The sequence below is a fragment of the Ornithodoros turicata genome, chromosome 2 (assembly GCF_037126465.1).
Source record: "Ornithodoros turicata isolate Travis chromosome 2, ASM3712646v1, whole genome shotgun sequence".
Taxonomy (NCBI): Eukaryota; Metazoa; Arthropoda; class Arachnida; order Ixodida; family Argasidae; genus Ornithodoros; species Ornithodoros turicata.
The window spans coordinates 95,635,851-95,653,317 of NC_088202.1; the positions used below are offsets into that span (position 1 = coordinate 95,635,851).

General features: G+C 44.0%; 1 protein-coding gene across 1 annotated transcript in view; it reads right to left on the bottom strand.

Annotated features, from left to right (window-relative positions):
• LOC135385814 (uncharacterized) overlaps window positions 1-15,368 on the bottom strand; it is a 261,202-nt gene extending 245,834 nt beyond the window's left edge. The window contains exon 1 of the mRNA XM_064615343.1: window positions 15,132-15,368. Coding sequence (XP_064471413.1) covers window positions 15,132-15,180 — 49 coding nt within the window. The 5' untranslated portion in view covers window positions 15,181-15,368. The remainder of the gene's footprint in view (window positions 1-15,131) is intronic.
• Window positions 15,369-17,467: the final 2,099 nt, after the last annotated feature.

Genomic DNA, 17,467 nt, shown 5'->3' on the forward strand with positions numbered 1-17,467 from the left:
TATCCACCACATATCATAAATCACTTGTCAATACCAATTCCATTCTTAGACGCCACCTCAATATATTACATGCTGACGAGCAATTAAAGGAAATTTTTCCCACTCCCCCATTAGTAGCATTCCGTAGATCGAAAAATTTGCGCGACATCCTCACGTCATCATGCATGATGAAGCGCTCGCCGGGTTGTTATCCCTGTGGTAGTACACGGTGCCAGACCTGTAAATTTATCGCGCCGTCCACCATTGCCCGTAGCACTTTGGGTGACTTCTGTTTGAAAATTCGTCATTCACTCCACTGTAATTCACCCAATATTTGTTACTTGATATTCTGCAGCAAGTGCAATTCACAATACATCGGTGAAACCTCCAACACAATGAGAAAAAGATTTTATGGCCACAAATTTGATATCCTAAATGCCCGCCAAACTCCTGTCGCCATTCACTTCAATCAACCTAATCACGATTTTGAAACTGATTTGAAAATTATATTGCTAGAATCTGGGTTCCGCACCGACATTAAACGTAAGAATAGAGAGTCCTACTTAATTTCGCAATTCAAGTGTCTCACACCAAATGGTCTGAATCTTAGTCCTGGCTCGTTATATCCGCTTATGTAAATTTAGTAGCTATATATCTATATTTTTTTGTGCACAATTCTTGAATCCCCACTTTCAGTCATCGTCTGGTACTCCGTTAGATAATCCGTAACCTTCCCTTTTGTCCATTCTGGGCCACTCGTTTCCCATACTCCTGACCCCCCTTCCGCGAAACTGGGTTGGCGAGCCTTTTTGTTCACAACGACACCTTTTACTGTTCTTAAACGGTTAGAGGTCACTTATCCGTCTGCCCAGCTATTCATTGTACACAGACATGTGGCACCATATCTCCTTTCCTCTTCCCTTTCTTTGTACAGCAGTGTCTATACTATATATACTTATGTGTGTCACCACTTCACTTTGTACCTGAGGAAGCGTGGACCTCCACGCGAAAGCTTGTACAAATTAAACTTAAACAAAAATCTTCAGTGTCGGCTTCTGTATTTTGTTTATGTGATCTACAGGACTTGACTCCCCTCTTCGTATACGCATCTGTTACTTACCATGTCTCGTCCTGCGACACTGGAGATTTCATCACGCATTGCCATAATCGGCAACTCTCTTATCAAATTGGTGCCACAGTTTTTGAGTTCAACCAACATCTACATCAAGTCGGTGAGTGGCGGAAGAATTTTGGATTTCCTGAAAGTGGTGGATGATCTCCCTGGTGACTTTTCGGCGATTATATTGCAAATTTGCTCTATCGACGTGGCCACAGAACCTATCGCTACGACCATTGAGAGAATTGATTGCCTATTGTCGCACATCCGATCTTCACGACCGCAAACGCTGGTTGTATTCTCCAGTGTTCCACCTAGATTACCATCCTTCTACACAACCCGTGACCAGAGCCAGTTCCTACGGAATGTGAACCGCAACATCAGTCTCCTCAACCACCATTTCTGGTACTTATCCTTGCTAAACTCCGGAGTGGGAAGCATCCAGCACTTGCGGATGGACCAGTCACCTTGGAATTTCCTGGCTCTGGACGGCCACCACTTGAACCTTCGGGGCGCGAGGTGTTTGGCTTCCCACTACCGTAACTGCATCCTCACGCACATCTTGCAAGACCTCCCACCCCCAGCTGTGACGTCTTCCCCCTTTGAGCTGCGTCTGGAAGATTTCCCCCCCTTCCCCGTCGATCAGAGACCATCCACTTCTACAACCGACGCCACGACTGCGCGCTATGCCGACGTTCTTGCTCCACTTAACTCGTGCAACGACCAACCAGCCCCTTCTGCTTCCCATCCTGCGTTGGTTCCTACAACCCCTGTGCCCAAGACCTCTTCTACACAAGCTCCAGCTTCACCCATCAACAGTCCCCGGCCTCTTCTCCAGCCGCTGACAACGTAATCAGCTTCTCTCCTGCGGAGTGTGTTAACCATAGTGCCGGAGTCCACCTGCGATCCCCACTTCACCCCGATGCATCTCCAGGGGTGTCTGACTGTGTGAACGTGGGTTCTTCACCAAGGACTTTTTCTACTTCGCGTGGTGCGTCTGCTCAAGTACGCTCTTCTCCTCCAGCCAGGCCACAGAGGAGAGTTAGCCGTCGCTTCCCTATGACAACACGTAAGCAGTCTAGACAACGCAGGTCCGGCCGGACACAATGACTTGTACAGAACAATGAACGTCATTCAGTGCCCTTCTTGAAAGCGCGTAAACTTTTGGCTAGGAAAGCTAGATTCCTGTCTAATTTTAGTTTTTATACAGATTGTATATCTCAACGTATAATTCCCAAAGGTTTATCATTGTCCATCACGCCGTCTTTAAGTTCCATTCCCCATTGAGCTCTACGAAGTGGGCTACCGCTCTCAATAATGCGTCGCTCCAACTAGTTAAAATTCTCAGACAGGAAAGTTCTTACGTCTTGAAAGATATTGATAACCAGCTCAAACAGCTTGCTAACCAACTCTCTCAACATGAAGTTCTTAATCTCTCTGAATTCACTGCCAATAAGCTGAAGAAAATTCACGAAATCAAAACCAAAAAATCGAAACGTGATGATCTTATTCTATCTCCCATTTTAGCGCATGGCATTTGTGACGTGATAAATTCTGAACCATCTTCCACGAAGGCTGGCCATAACACCGTCTTTAATCTTTCTGATGTGACCCTCGACGAGGCTGAACTTGGTGTTCTCTCAAAAGGTCTCAGTTTTGTACCTACGGAGCGTAGTATTGATGAATTTGAAATTCTGCACGATCTGCACAACTTAGGTAGGAGAATGCACCTGAAAACCTTCTTTCACGATAAACCTAGCTCAGATGCTGCGCCCTTCCGAAACCCCTCTAGCTGGACGCCGGACTCCTCTAGAACTAGCCCCCTTATTGACAATTACATCAAGGCCGTTCACAAGGATATCAAGACAAATTATTCGAAATCTATTGTACACACTGATAACTTGTCTAATTGTGAGAAAGTAGCGCTACGAAATCTTAAAGCCCGTAATGACATTATTATCAGACCAGCGGACAAGGGTGGCGGTATAGTTGTTCTCAATACATCCGACTACATCGCGGAAGCAGACAGGCAGTTAAGTGACCGCTCATTCTACAGAGCTATCGATCAGGATCCAACCCCTTCCTTTTGTCTTCTTATTAATAAGAAAATTGATGAACTCGTCACTAGTAAACTTATCCCGTCCCATATTTCCAAATTCTTGCGTCCTAAGAACGTTACACCAGGTAATTTTTATCTTTTGATCAAAGTTCATAAACCCAATAACCCTGGGAGACCCATTATTTCAGGAATAAACACACCGACAGAGAAATTATCCTTAGTTGCTGACCACTGCATCAAACACATCCCACCCCTTCTCCCATCCTTTGTCAAAGACACAAACGATTTCCTTTCCAAAATTAACGCTGTCCATGACCATTTCAGTAACCATGGTGACATTTTGTTGGCAACAATGGATGTCGTTTCGCTATACACTAACATTCCCAATGACGAAGGTCTCTCTGCTGTTGAACACTTCCTTAATTCTCACCCTTCCGATATTCTTCCCATGCCCGCTATCATCCCCCTTTTAGAACTAGTTCTTAGCTGTAATAACTTCGTATTCAACGATCAACACTTCGTCCAAATTCATGGCGCTGCCATGGGCTCCCGGGTTTCACCTAATTATGCCAATTTATTCATGGGTCGTTTTGAAAACTCAGCCCTCAATTCTTTCCCCCTTAAGCCACTTATATATCTCAGGTTCATCGACGACATTTTTGTCCTCTGGTCTGGTGATGAGGCATCTCTGCAGTCATTTTTTGATCACTTCAATTCTCTGCATAGCAAAATTAAATTTACCTGTAACTATTCAAGGTCATCCATCAACTTCCTTGATGTGACAGTGTCATGTAAATCTGGTAGGCTGACCACTGAACTATACAAGAAACCAACGGACAAGCGCCAGTATCTCCACTATGAAAGCTATCATCCCAATCACCAGAAAAGGAGTATTCCATACGGTCAGTTCTTGCGCCTGAAACGAATCTGCTCAGATCAGACTGATTTTGTAAAACATGCTCAGCAAATGGTATCTGATTTCGAAAAAAGAAATTACCCATTTGAACTCATCCATGACTCGTTTGCCAAATCATCTAGCCTATCCAGGGAGTCCTTATTCACCCCGAAACGTAAAGAGGACTTAAGTAATGTAGTTTTATCCACCACATATCATAAATCACTTGTCAATACCAATTCCATTCTTAGACGCCACCTCAATATATTACATGCTGACGAGCAATTAAAAGAAATTTTTCCCACTCCCCCATTAGTAGCATTCCGTAGATCGAAAAATTTGCGCGACATCCTCACGTCATCATGCATGATGAAGCGCTCGCCGGGTTGTTATCCCTGTGGTAGTACACGGTGCCAGACCTGTAAATTTATCGCGCCGTCCACCATTGCCCGTAGCACTTTGGGTGACTTCTGTTTGAAAATTCGTCATTCACTCCACTGTAATTCACCCAATATTTGTTACTTGATATTCTGCAGCAAGTGCAATTCACAATACATCGGTGAAACCTCCAACACAATGAGAAAAAGATTTTATGGCCACAAATTTGATATCCTAAATGCCCGCCAAACTCCTGTCGCCATTCACTTCAATCAACCTAATCACGATTTTGAAACTGATTTGAAAATTATATTGCTAGAATCTGGGTTCCGCACCGACATTAAACGTAAGAACGTCCTACTTAATTTCGCAATTCAAGTGTCTCACACCAAATGGTCTGAATCTTAGTCCTGGCTCGTTATATCCGCTTATGTAAATTTAGTAGCTATATATCTATATTTTTTTGTGCACAATTCTTGAATCCCCACTTTCAGTCATCGTCTGGTACTCCGTTAGATAATCCGTAACCTTCCCTTTTGTCCATTCTGGGCCACTCGTTTCCCATACTCCTGACCCCCCTTCCACGAAACTGGGTTGGCGAGCCTTTTTGTTCACAACGACACCTTTTACTGTTCTTAAACGGTTAGAGGTCACTTATCCGTCTGCCCAGCTATTCATTGTACACAGACATGTGGCACCATATCTCCTTTCCTCTTCCCTTTCTTTGTACAGCAGTGTCTATACTATATATACTTATGTGTGTCACCACTTCACTTTGTACCTGAGGAAGCGTGGACCTCCACGCGAAAGCTTGTACAAATTAAACTTAAACAAAAATCTTCAGTGTCGGCTTCTGTATTTTGTTTATGTGATCTACAGGACTTGACTCCCCTCTTCGTATACGCATCTAATATTCTGACAGTAAGCTTATCAAAACATAAACAAGATAAAAAAAAAACGCCTGCAGTGCCGAACGTGAGATACGGAGAATTATAAGATAACCCCTTAGATTCGTCTGTATTTACTAACAGTTCTGTTCAGGGGCAGTTCTAGCAGCATAATAAGAAACACTGGCTACGAAGCCCAGTCACTTGGAAGAACCTGTTCGCAATTTACGCAACTTCGAGTGATCCCTATAGTGACAAATGGCATTCGTTCTCCGAAGTGCGCCTGCATCCTGCCACGTTGCAAAAGCTTAGTGCAAAGAAACAAGGCGCTGGCAAATGCAAAATCAATAGCGGCTCGAAAGGTGGACGAATAGTGAGTCTCCTCTCGTATGTTCTCTTTTTTTACACAACCGCAAGAAGCATTCGTGCATCCGTGAACCGAACGGTTGATAATTAGGGTAGGTCCTAAGAAACCAGACGCAAATCCTGGAGTGAATGAGCTTCATTTATATCGCTCCAGCCGTTAACATTTACAAGACAGTATGTTTCTAATCCATGAAATGGTGTAGTGCTACTCTATACGATACACTCTCACACGTATACCATTTATTTATTTAATGCAGAACAAAGCCAAGCTAAACAACATATCTGTCGTACGTGGTCAATAGCGCTTGCTAACAAAATGTTCCTGTAGCAAAGAGTGATGGAAACTGTAACGAGGTACATTGCCAAATATACACACAGTCAATTCAGATAAACGGAGGTACTTGATGTGAAACATTCAAAGTTCCTGAGAGGGCTACTGCTGTTTATCAGCTGTCGGAGCAAAGAATTGCAAATGCCAAAGTACGCAGTTATTCGTGTATCATACACATTACTCGGTCGATACAGAATACATATAGTAATTGGAAGTAACAGCACTGTTTTTTCTACAGCATCTCTTGAATATAGAATCATTAAAAGATATGTTTCACGTTGAGCCTTGATGACAAAGCCCGTTGACAGAGATGCAGCTGCGTGAAAAGTTTTAAACTAAAGCGTTCGCACTAAGATGTTGGTGCATTATAGTTGGTATCAGTACATAGATTACAAAGCAAACAATCCCATCTTTATTGAAATATGGCAGTCGTCGGTAAAGCAGGCCAGCGGCGGGAGTGAGGCTTGCGTTAGTCTGTTTGTGTGTTACTTTAACCTCATTCTCATATCTCGCATCTAATGTTTCGCACGTAATAGGGTAGTGTACTACTCTTCAGCGGTGAATCATCCAATGTCATAGTCACGATTTATATGTTGTTGTTTACCGGTCTTTCTCAGCGACATTTGTAGGCTGTCTATTCGATTACTATTGGGCGATTACTATTGTTTTCACTGTCGCCACATTTTTCCATAACGGTGGCATATTCTGAACATTAAAGATATCCCGGCCCTCCACACACACACACGAATATGGAAGCGTCATACGGAAGAGACAACAAAGAAATAAACACAGAAAACGTTCAGACGAGGGACAAACTAAGAAGCTATTTCTTAACCATGTACAGCGAGAAACTTTGAACTAAGTGGCCACAGACATCAAAACTACTTTCTTATATAGTACCACACGCATTCATTAATGTGCGTCCGTTCTTTTTCTTTGACAATCCTCAGTTTCGACAATGCCCTCACAACATTTTTACCTGGAGCTGGTAAGCTGACGAGGTAAACTGCTGCAGAAGCCAAAGCCGCTTATCCAAATGCCAAAGGCACGTCCGCAATAGTTTCGATTTTCGCTCCAGAACGGCATGTCCCGCTATGTTTGCCATACTGGCCCAAGATACTGGTCTGTTTCGCTCAAAGCTGAAGTTTGAAAACAAAAAATTAAATAAAGGTTGAAATAAATGTACAAACAACGCAAAACAAAGAAGCGAATAAATAATCTACTGTGGTTGTTTTAAGTTTAAAACCGAAAAATCCGAGACCTACTTTCAACATACCAATGGTACGCAGCTTCTGTGTCATTTCAGCGCTCCTTTCAGACGACTTAATAGCCAATACGTCATAGCCGTTTCCGGGACCCAAGAGTCGATCTGCTACAATTCGCACTGACTGGCAAATTACCACTATCGCCATTTGTCGCATTGAGATTGATTATGGCGCGCCACGCCAGCTCGACCTTCATCGAGCTATCCAGCCCAATTGTAGGCTCATCGCTAAGGGTAAGCAGCTGCCGTATTCGCCCGGGTGAACCTGCTGCACCTTTTCGCCCCCTTAGGTAGAGGTCGATGCCCGTGGCTTCCCATCTCAGAAGGAATTCCCAACACAACACGATCTTACCCTGGAGTGCTCTCATTAGAATTAAGCAGGCCCAACAACTTCATCACGTATAGAGCTATCGCATTCAGCAAACGTGGTTAAACGACTGAAGGGGTCATATTGGTCGATTCGGTGGATTAGGGATGGATGAACACGAGCTGCACGTTGGCGCCCCGGATCGAATACTTTGTCCGCCGTGCCCGAGCTTGGCGCATAGCTCACGTAACTGTTCCGTAGGAGCAAAGGTTGTATCAAGATCAGTTGCGTAACATGACCATCTTAATGAATATAGTAAGTACGTATTAGGCTCGTGTTAGCGGACTACGTGCCATAAAACGCTGTGAAGATATATGTCGCGACAATACGGAAGTCTTCTTTTCTGCTCTGCTTTATTGTCCTCCTCCTTCTTTTATCTTCACGTAAACTATATATATATATATATATATAGTTTTTTTTTTTTGTCCTGACGAAGACAGTGCCACTGTCGAAACGTCGACCCCTTGCACATTTTTCTTTTTAACGTCTCCCCATGTAATAAACTAGTGTTTTTAACTTCCCTAAAATCTGTTTCCGCGTCTTTTTTTGAACTTCTGTAAAACTTCGTGGCCGTTTGATAATCCTTTTACCTCACCCTATATATATATATATATATATACATCAGAGTTGTTTCACTTTAGAGCTGCGCACGAAGCTGACGGTGCGCCTTCAAGGCTTGACTATCTTGATTTGGGTTAATTAGTGAAGCATGGCGACACACCGAGACCTTAATTACGGTCCCTGTGAGCGCAAAGCGACAGAGCGAGGCCTCGGAGCTTGTTGCGGTCGCCAAGGGCTATTTTAGTCCACGTTTGTAGGTTCGATTGGGTGAAGAAGTTCTGGAACACGTTCGTGCCATTTCCTTTCGCTTTTCGATACAAAGAGGGGTAATTCGCCTCAAGGGTGTATCAAACGACCAGTAATCTTGACGTCGTGATCGTTGCAGGTCCATCGGCATTTTTTAGCCGTCGAACGTAATCTCATCCTGATGCATTGTGAATAAATGAATGTGGAATATGCAAGGAAGAAATGTAACTCGATGGTGAAAAAAGATTTACGAAAGTAAACGAGGAGCGCGTATTTTGTTAGTGCGGCTATAGCGTTAAGAGGGCGCTTGGAACTCTATGCTTATAGGAAGACAGACTCTCTCAGCACAAGTAGGCTTAATAATTGGTTGCCGCGTCGCCACAGAATAACGAACGTCACGTCACGCGTCGCTGTTGTAACAGAATGTGAAAGCACGCCGGCTCCTTGCTGCCTACAAACGTGGGCCGAGATCCAATCCGATGCTACTATATCCCATTTTGAGTCACTTTAGGCGGACAGGAAGGCCCTTGCCGCAATCTGCTATAGTGCTGATGTAATACAATCGGCGTCACCATACTAACAAGAAAAAGGAGAGGACTAAAAAGTCTGAAAATTATTTTAGTCCCTTTGGAAACTAATGTCACGGGTCTAAATGAACGTCGCAGACTAGGGACTGTACTTCACGCTTTGTCCTCATAGTCCTGCGTATATAATCCATCTATACTAATGAAAATACTTTTCATTAAAGCTTAAACCGCGCAATATGTCTTTTAATATGAAATCTTGTGACACGCAAGGGCACAATTTGCCAACAAAGAACCGCTATCTATTATTTACTCTGTGGACAGAAAGTTGTTTAATTATGTATGTAGCCTGGTTCGATCAAGAAGAGCACATATTTACGTATGATGAGAGCACGACCCCCCCCCCCCCCCCTGGAATTTTTTTTTTTTTCGTTACAGAGTGCTCCACGAGTTGCTAGTGGGTGTTTTGGGTGTTGTGTGTTTCAGTCGAGAATATGTCAAATTGAGAACTTACAGCAACACAAACCATTCGCTCAGGTTATTACATACATGTATATATATATTTTGCCACAGCGGGGCCTCACGTTTCGCAGCTGTTTAAATATACGTCGTTACGATATCCACACATAACCCATGACTTCAGCAATCCCTTCTAATAGAAGGGACTGCCATTGTTACCCAGAATCCACCGTAGTACGGCACAAGAAGAAGGGTATGAATAGCGGCAGTAACCGATATGAACCAGTTGACGCATCTCCGGACCAGTTCGAGGCTCTATAGGTGGTGTTGGAGTCTCAGCCCCACCGTTAGTCGCAATCCCTGACGGGCATAAATGCCCTGCGACCTGAACATTATCCATGATTGTAGCTGTTCGCAACGTCTTTATCGATTCTATGCGTATTTATGCCGCGTGTACAATCGTGTATTGAGCACAAGAGTGACGAAAGCTACGAAGTATTTTTCTTTGGCAAAATTCAAGATGAAATGACAATAGACGTCTAAAAATGAGGACAACTGTTAGTTACGTGAGAAATAATGAATTTTGATAATAAGATAAGTATTTAAAGAGATTAAAACATTCGAAAAATGTATTTTACTAAGAAACAAGCTTTCGGACAGAGTCCGTCCGTCCGAAGGCTTGTTTCTTAGTAAAATAAATAAATAAATAAAATAAAATAAATTATTTGAATGTTTCAATCTGTTTAAATACTTATCTTATTCACTTACGAGTGCTAGGCTTTTCCCATTTTTGCCTCTTAATTTTGAGAATGCCATATTTAAGGAGCCAGATATGTAACTTAGTGTAAGGAAACAGAAATGTGTTACATATTGCTATCAGCTTTGCTGTTATTTCGAGCTGATATATACAGTCAACACCAAACCTAGATTATCAGAAACGGGTATCGGCCGTGACAACCTCGAAAACAATTACGTGTAATGAAAGTATGATTATCGACAGCCTTCCAAAAGTAAAAGATCGCAATCTAGCTAGACATAAGAATAATGGAATCAACAATAATATTACTTAAAGCTAGCCTATCCTTGAGCAAACCACTTGTGCGCGAAAGCGGCCATGAGAAATTTTACGACCCATAAGTGGCCGCACCCCGAATAATTTCCGTGGAAACATTTTTTCTTTTTCTTTCTTGCAGCAACATTAGAAAGAAAGAAGCACTGACGTTCGCTGTTGAAACTGCCCATTGAGGCAGCAACGTGTATAGGTCCTAGTACCAAACGTGCACCTATCACTTCCCCAGCATTAACCACTATGCGCCTTGTCGTATTGTGTTTTGACATAGATATCGGGTACTATTGTGAACACACGAACACGAGGGAAAACCGTGAGTAACCACATGGTCCCGCGGTTGCGTTGGACTTTAAAGGGATCCATAAAGTGCAACAATTTCGCCTGAATGAAATGAAAGACGTCGTTACCTTGACAGCAATACAAAGGGAACTGGGCAATGTAACTTACACTGTTTTCGCGGAACGCGCATACAATACTGTGCTGGAAACTTATCATGCACATTCCAGGAGTGGCAGGCTAGCAATCATTATATGCTGAAAACGATCCACAAAAAATCGCTACGCCGTTAACACCCCTCTAACATACTCCTCAGCATGCATTGCTGAGGAGGACGTGACTCATTCATCCCTTACTCAGCTCACCTCCAGCCATTCACTACTTCACCCGATGTGCCTTCGTCCCTTTCTGAATGTAATCGTGACCATGTCCACCCGGGTGTGACCAACAACGGTGAGCCAATATCCACATCTCCCCTCCGTTTTTACAGTGTTGGGCACTGGAACCATGGTCCTTGGTCCGATGGCATGGTCCGATGGCATGGTCCATGGTCGTACAGCAGGTCTTCTTGTGGCCCGTTTGTATCATTTCGATACAGTTCGATTATGTCTGTTAGACGGATTCCTCAGTCACTTTGTACTGAATCAAGGGACGTGCGTCCAGAGGGGTACGTTTGTCGCAAACAGTGCGAGACAGATACGGTTCTTAACTTCCCCTCATAGAACGTAGCGGAAGAGACAATTAAACACAGACGGACAAACACAACACCTCACAACGTTCAGTTGGATACTTCAATTGAATGATGGCAGTTCAAGAAATAGATTGCTTTATTAATTGCGTTGCTGTCCAGGAAAAAACAATCCTGCAGAGCAAGGCAGTTTGAGAGCGTGTGGTAGGCACAGTCAACGAATCATTGAGAAGAACGCTGCGCCTGAGCCAACTCAACTTCCAACAGTCGTGACGATGGAACTGCTTGCTGTCGTGTGCCACGCCTAGGCGAGCAACGACACGACTATCACTAGGAGACCGTGCGTCCTAGGCCAACTTCACAACAGTTACAAACCGTGTTGACGGAGGTCGAAGCAATCGTTAATTCAAGGCCCTTGACGCAGAGCAGTCTGACGCTACTACCTTCACTCGAGCTATATCTCCATCTCACTTTCTGCATCGGAAGCATCTTACTGCCTCGCCGCCGATTACCAGACGTCATACTGTGTAAACGGACGCCGAACCGTCAGAGGTCCTTCAAGCAAAAAAAGAGGCTTCTCGTGCACTGCTTACTGGAGGCAGTGGAGCAAGGACTGTCTTCTACAGTTCCGATCAGCAAACCTAAGTCGTCAAGCGACCTCCTGCAGCATCTAACAGCATCAATTTGTGCTGGTATAGACGACCAGCAACAGCCGAAGTTGTTTTGAAAACTCGCTCGAGTTGAGCCGGCGCAAACGGAACGTGCGATCGTGTACCCTACGGACGTCTACTGGTTACCCTATTGAAGAGAGCTATTCAGTTGCTGCATCGTTTGGAAGTTTAAATACACCGATGTATGGAACGGGGGAGTGTTAAGGAAGACGAGAATCGATTGAGCTTGACGTGGCTATTGGTTCTCTGTGCGGACTTCTTCTACTTTCTTTTAAGTGTTTTCACCAGAACGCTAAAAATTAACTATTAAACATCGTTGCGTCGCTCTCTAACAGCCTACCTCTTCCTCTACAATTCCGCTACATGCAATACTGAAGCTTTTCCTTTATTCACTGCTAGGACGCAGAGAGTAGGCTCTAAGAAATGAAGTGACTGACAAGGACGGATAACGGGCAAGGATGTAAGGACAGCAACGAGGAAAACAAGACAAAAGGAGTCAGGCCGACCAGAAACCAACATGCGTCTCTGTTGCAGGACCGCTTCTAGCTCCTAGTGTTTCATAAACTTACTTCCGTAATGACTCCCATCTAAAGAGCACTACAGTCGTGCACTCGAGAAGAGATTAAAAAAACAGAGAGAAAAACCGGAACTGACTCCTACTGTATGCTGGTGGTGTAAAGCCGTACAGCCCTATAAAGACGCGCCACAGCAGTTGTAAAAGTTTAGGCACGTTCATTCCCTGAAAGCCTCGCTTCTAACTACGTTACAAATCGTAATGAAAAAGAAACCAAACAAAAAACTTGCAAAGGGGCACAGCGAGTAGTCAGCGGAAAAAGTACCGGACGTTGTTCTACTTTATTGCTAGTAAAAGACTCCTCAGTTGTCTCATGCCCAGTAGGTGCCATTCAGAAAGACAATAAACACGATACACAAACGTCGCACTATATCCTCGATATAATTTGTCTTCTACGACAAGTGGTACAGGTCGAAGCCAAAGGACCACTGGTTATGTTTAATTGATTTGTGTGAGCACCTGTTATCGCTATGCCATTGCACATTTCCGAAGGCGAGTTGTGCAAGCAAGCGTTTAGCGATCTACCTGATAAACATTTGCACATCGCACTCAGCGTGTTCGGAAAGTAGGCACTAAATGATGTTTTCTACCGAAATTGATGTAAACCAAAATCCGATCGGGGCTTTAATTCTGTAAAGAGAGAGAGGTAACTGTTAAATATTTCCAAAACGCTTTTAGGTTGCATTGAGCACAGTGTGTTTGTACAGTCTGGAAATCGCGAACACCTTCCTGGCGATATTCCGGCAGGTTTCCTCTGGGCGTATAACTATAGAAGTATTGCAACGAAAGAAAAGTGCGCGGACGCATGTTCAGAAACTGTGATAATGAAAAACGGAGAGCGAAGCACCTCACCTGGTGGCTTCGCATAACGTAAATTTCGACACACTGCAACATGTAATGTATTTCTTCGACATTATCAACCCAGTACGCAGCTGGCTGGGATAATTTGGATTTCCATCTTCAATGCAGCCTTAATTGCGGGGCGTCAAGGGGATTTTGCACCTGACTTGCTTTCACAACACCTTCTTAAAAACGCTTTCAAGAATATCGACCAGTATCTGCACGACACGCATAGCAGCTAAACAAATGTTGGAGAGATAAGCTGTCTTTATCTACTCCATCAGCCATTAGCGTCTAGTACCTACTCAGTACCCGTTCATCAGCTAGTCCCATTAGCGTCCTGAACGTGGCTGCCATGTTTCACATTCGAAGATCATTTTCATTCAGTATTTACAGACCCTTTCTGTTAGCGGGTCCCACGTTTTCAGAAAGTTGGGGTAAAAATGGAGTTTTATTTTAGGAGCTGAAAAATAAGGTGGAATCTGGCTGTATTATACCATTCGTCAAAAACAATGTTAATTGGTGTTACTTAAGGTAGAAAGCATTACGTTCTACATGAACGAAAATATTCGAGGGAAGTTAAACTTGCGGGTTTGGGTGCGCACGTCAGAAATAATATCAAAAGTATATTTACGCGTAGAGTAGTTCGCGCGAAAAATCGCGCCTTCACTACTTACTACAAGCGAACGGCATTATGCTGTAACTGAACATAATACGTATAATTATCCAATACTCATTATCGCATTCTTATTCGATATCGTACTACCAGCCCAGATGCTCTACTACTTGTACTTGTCAGAAACTTTTTCACGAACGCACTCGGAACCTGACAAGAACACACTCTTTTCTTGGGAGAGCCCGGTACGAGCACATACGCTCGTACATTTTTGCAAAAGTACGTGGTATCGTCAAAAAACATTACGATGTAATATCGCTGAGCAAACGCACGTGTTAATGAAGTCGCAGAGTGCCCGTTGCAAAAAGAATAACAAGGAGAGTTAACATCCATATCGACCCCAAAGCAGAGAACTGTTCTGTGAAGAAATTGCAATGACAAGAAGAAAAATATAAATCCTAAACGTCTATATTTTGCGTCGTAGTGCTTTCAATCGCTGATACCGCTGCTGTTGCAACTCAATAGAATTCCAAAGTATGGCGTGCGAACGCAGGACGTCCGACGGAACGTGCTATTATTGACTCTTTTGCAAGCATGCTCGATAGCCTATGTAAAAAATCTCGATCAATATTCGCGCTGCCAGTGAAGAATATCGAAGTGTACTCTCATATTCAAATATCATAGAAGGAATCAGCGCAAGCTATATCCAACGGCTTTCCTATCGTCCTTTGAAACAATTCGTAAAACCTTCTTCCGTATCACGCATTGAGCTCATTAGGAAGCACGTGCTAATCATTAACTAGCCCAGTTTCAATCTGTAATTTAATTCCCCTGCTGTCGCTCTCAGCGTGGACGTAATCCCCCTTCGACGCGGCCACGTGCTTCGGACCATCGCTTGCTTCAGAGACGAGCGCGCTGCCGGATTTTGAAGACAGTGCTGATAAACACCCCAGTGAATCCTTACCTTCCGCCAGAAGTCCTATAATCCAAACGAGATAACATCCGAGGAGCATGGACTGGGACGATAGCGGCGACGGTGACGTAATCACGTCTCCACCAGTACGATCCTTGCAGCGAGTCTTGGAAAAGTGTTGCACTGCTTTAGCCAGAACTGCGCCTTGTCTGAAAGCGGCCCGTCACACGAAAGGACTTCTTTTCTCGACTTATAAAGTGGTCCGACTGACTACTGGGGACCGGGACAGCGGCGTGTTGGGGAAAGGAGGTTAATGGCAGGGGAAGATGAGGGAGGAAAGGGGCGTCAGCGATGCTGGCGCCGCGTGGTGATCGATGCCGGAAACGGGGCCAGCGGTAGCAAGCGCTCTCGAACATTGAGGGATGAAAGGGAGCAGAAGGAGTGACAAGGGGGAAAAATCGCGGTAAAACAGCAGAAGCAAATGTATGTTTTTAGTTCTGTCATTTGCGAAAGAGAGTTGAGTTGTGCGCGTGGAAATATTTGCGCTTGAAATAGAAGGCCGTGAGCGACGACAAGGTTGTGGTGTGCATTGGGGACATATTTGCGTTACGCATCATTCCCTAGAGCAGATATATTTTTGTATTTGTTTCGTCGGCCTCAATGCTGTATTGAGGTTAATTTATTGATGCTGCGGGACGGAAAGATACCTCTCGAGTATAGAAGCTCGAAGAAAGTTGCATAACGACAAGTAAGTCGCGGAGGAATAGATACGTATCACACTTGCATAACTAGCGGCCGCAAATGAAGGGGAAGAGCTTGAGTGTTATGTTGCGTATACCATTAACAAAATTGCGTCTCGCTGTTTATAGAAAGCGTCACGTTGCTTAGTTAGACCATGCGACAATAAACTTTGACACTAACGTGAATTACGGGTACAAATTCACGTGTATCCCGCATGCTCCTTCAACATATCACCCCTGATGAGGACTGTCACACGTTTAGGATACGTCAACACACCAACGTTTCTTCCTTTGCATAGAAAAAAGAAGAAGGGATAATAATAATAATAATAATAATAATAATAATAATAATAATAATAATAATAATAATAATAAATAATAATAATAATAATGGTACCGTGATGTTACACTTAAGAAGGGATAAACGTATACTTCTGTACACGCGAAACCGAGACTCTCGAGAGCACTTCGCAAAACATTTTCTTCTGATCAGGTTAAAAGACACACTGATTATGACAATTCTTATCAAAGGTAATCGCTCCACAGGTTATTCTTAATCTTTGGAACCCTTCGAAGCGTGAAGTATTTCCCTTATATCGCGCAAAGTTAACGAAGTTTAGTAGATCTTAACATTTCACAGTGGTGGTGGTGATGGTGAAAGGGCTCGCCGTTGTCGGCCTCACAGATGTGGGCAACGTCACGACTGACGCCCTGGAGAAAGTGCTTCCTGGGCCGACTTCTAAGGGAACTGTGCCGACATATGTCTGAAAGCGTCTGAGGAAAACCCAGGAAAAATCCCAGACAGCACAGCCGGCACCGGGATTCGAACCCGGGTACCTCCCAGTCTCGACGTGACATGACCAGCACGCTAACCACTGAGTACCACACAGTACCACAATACCACTTCAGAAAAAGGACGAGAAGTCAATCGCGCAACTTCTTTGAAGCACTTTGAAGGACTGCCATCTCAATGCTCAGCTGCTTCACTTTGCCAGCTCTTCCTTTCGTCGTATCATTTTCGCAGAGTTGCATCTACTAAAACTTGCTTACGGGATCTTTTCCTTGCCCAAGTCACCTGCAGAAGTAATGCTCGTATGTGACCTCCAAAAGCGATACATCGTTTGGGGCTTTTTATCATAGGATATTCACCGAGCTCGTAAACGGGAATTCCGCACTGCCATGCATCCTCATGTTCAGTGCAGGTTGCGTTTGCACAGGAGGTGCTATGGAGATGGAGACACTATACAGTGGAGCGGAGGTCTACGTTATTCCTCCCTGAGGAACAATAACCAAACGGAGCTGCTCCGGCGAAAAACCGTATCACGCATCTTCCAACTTTTAGGATCTCTCTTAGAAATTTGTCAGACATCATCGCTGGCTGCGTATGTAACAGAGTAGCTTTGTGTTCCCGGGTACGTGTTTGTGTGCGTCTGTGTACGCACATCGACTAGCGAAATTTGCACGTATTGCCATGTGAACGAGACGTCAATGTAAGGCAATGAATTGCGCATGGAAATGGCCCCGTGATTAAAGACTAGCTTGATTACTGATAGACACACAGAAACGTGTTATGTGGACAGTGCTGCTGGTGCTTGCTCAATGATTATGCTGCGACGTATTTACACCAGATTTGTATGCTTTGGAAGC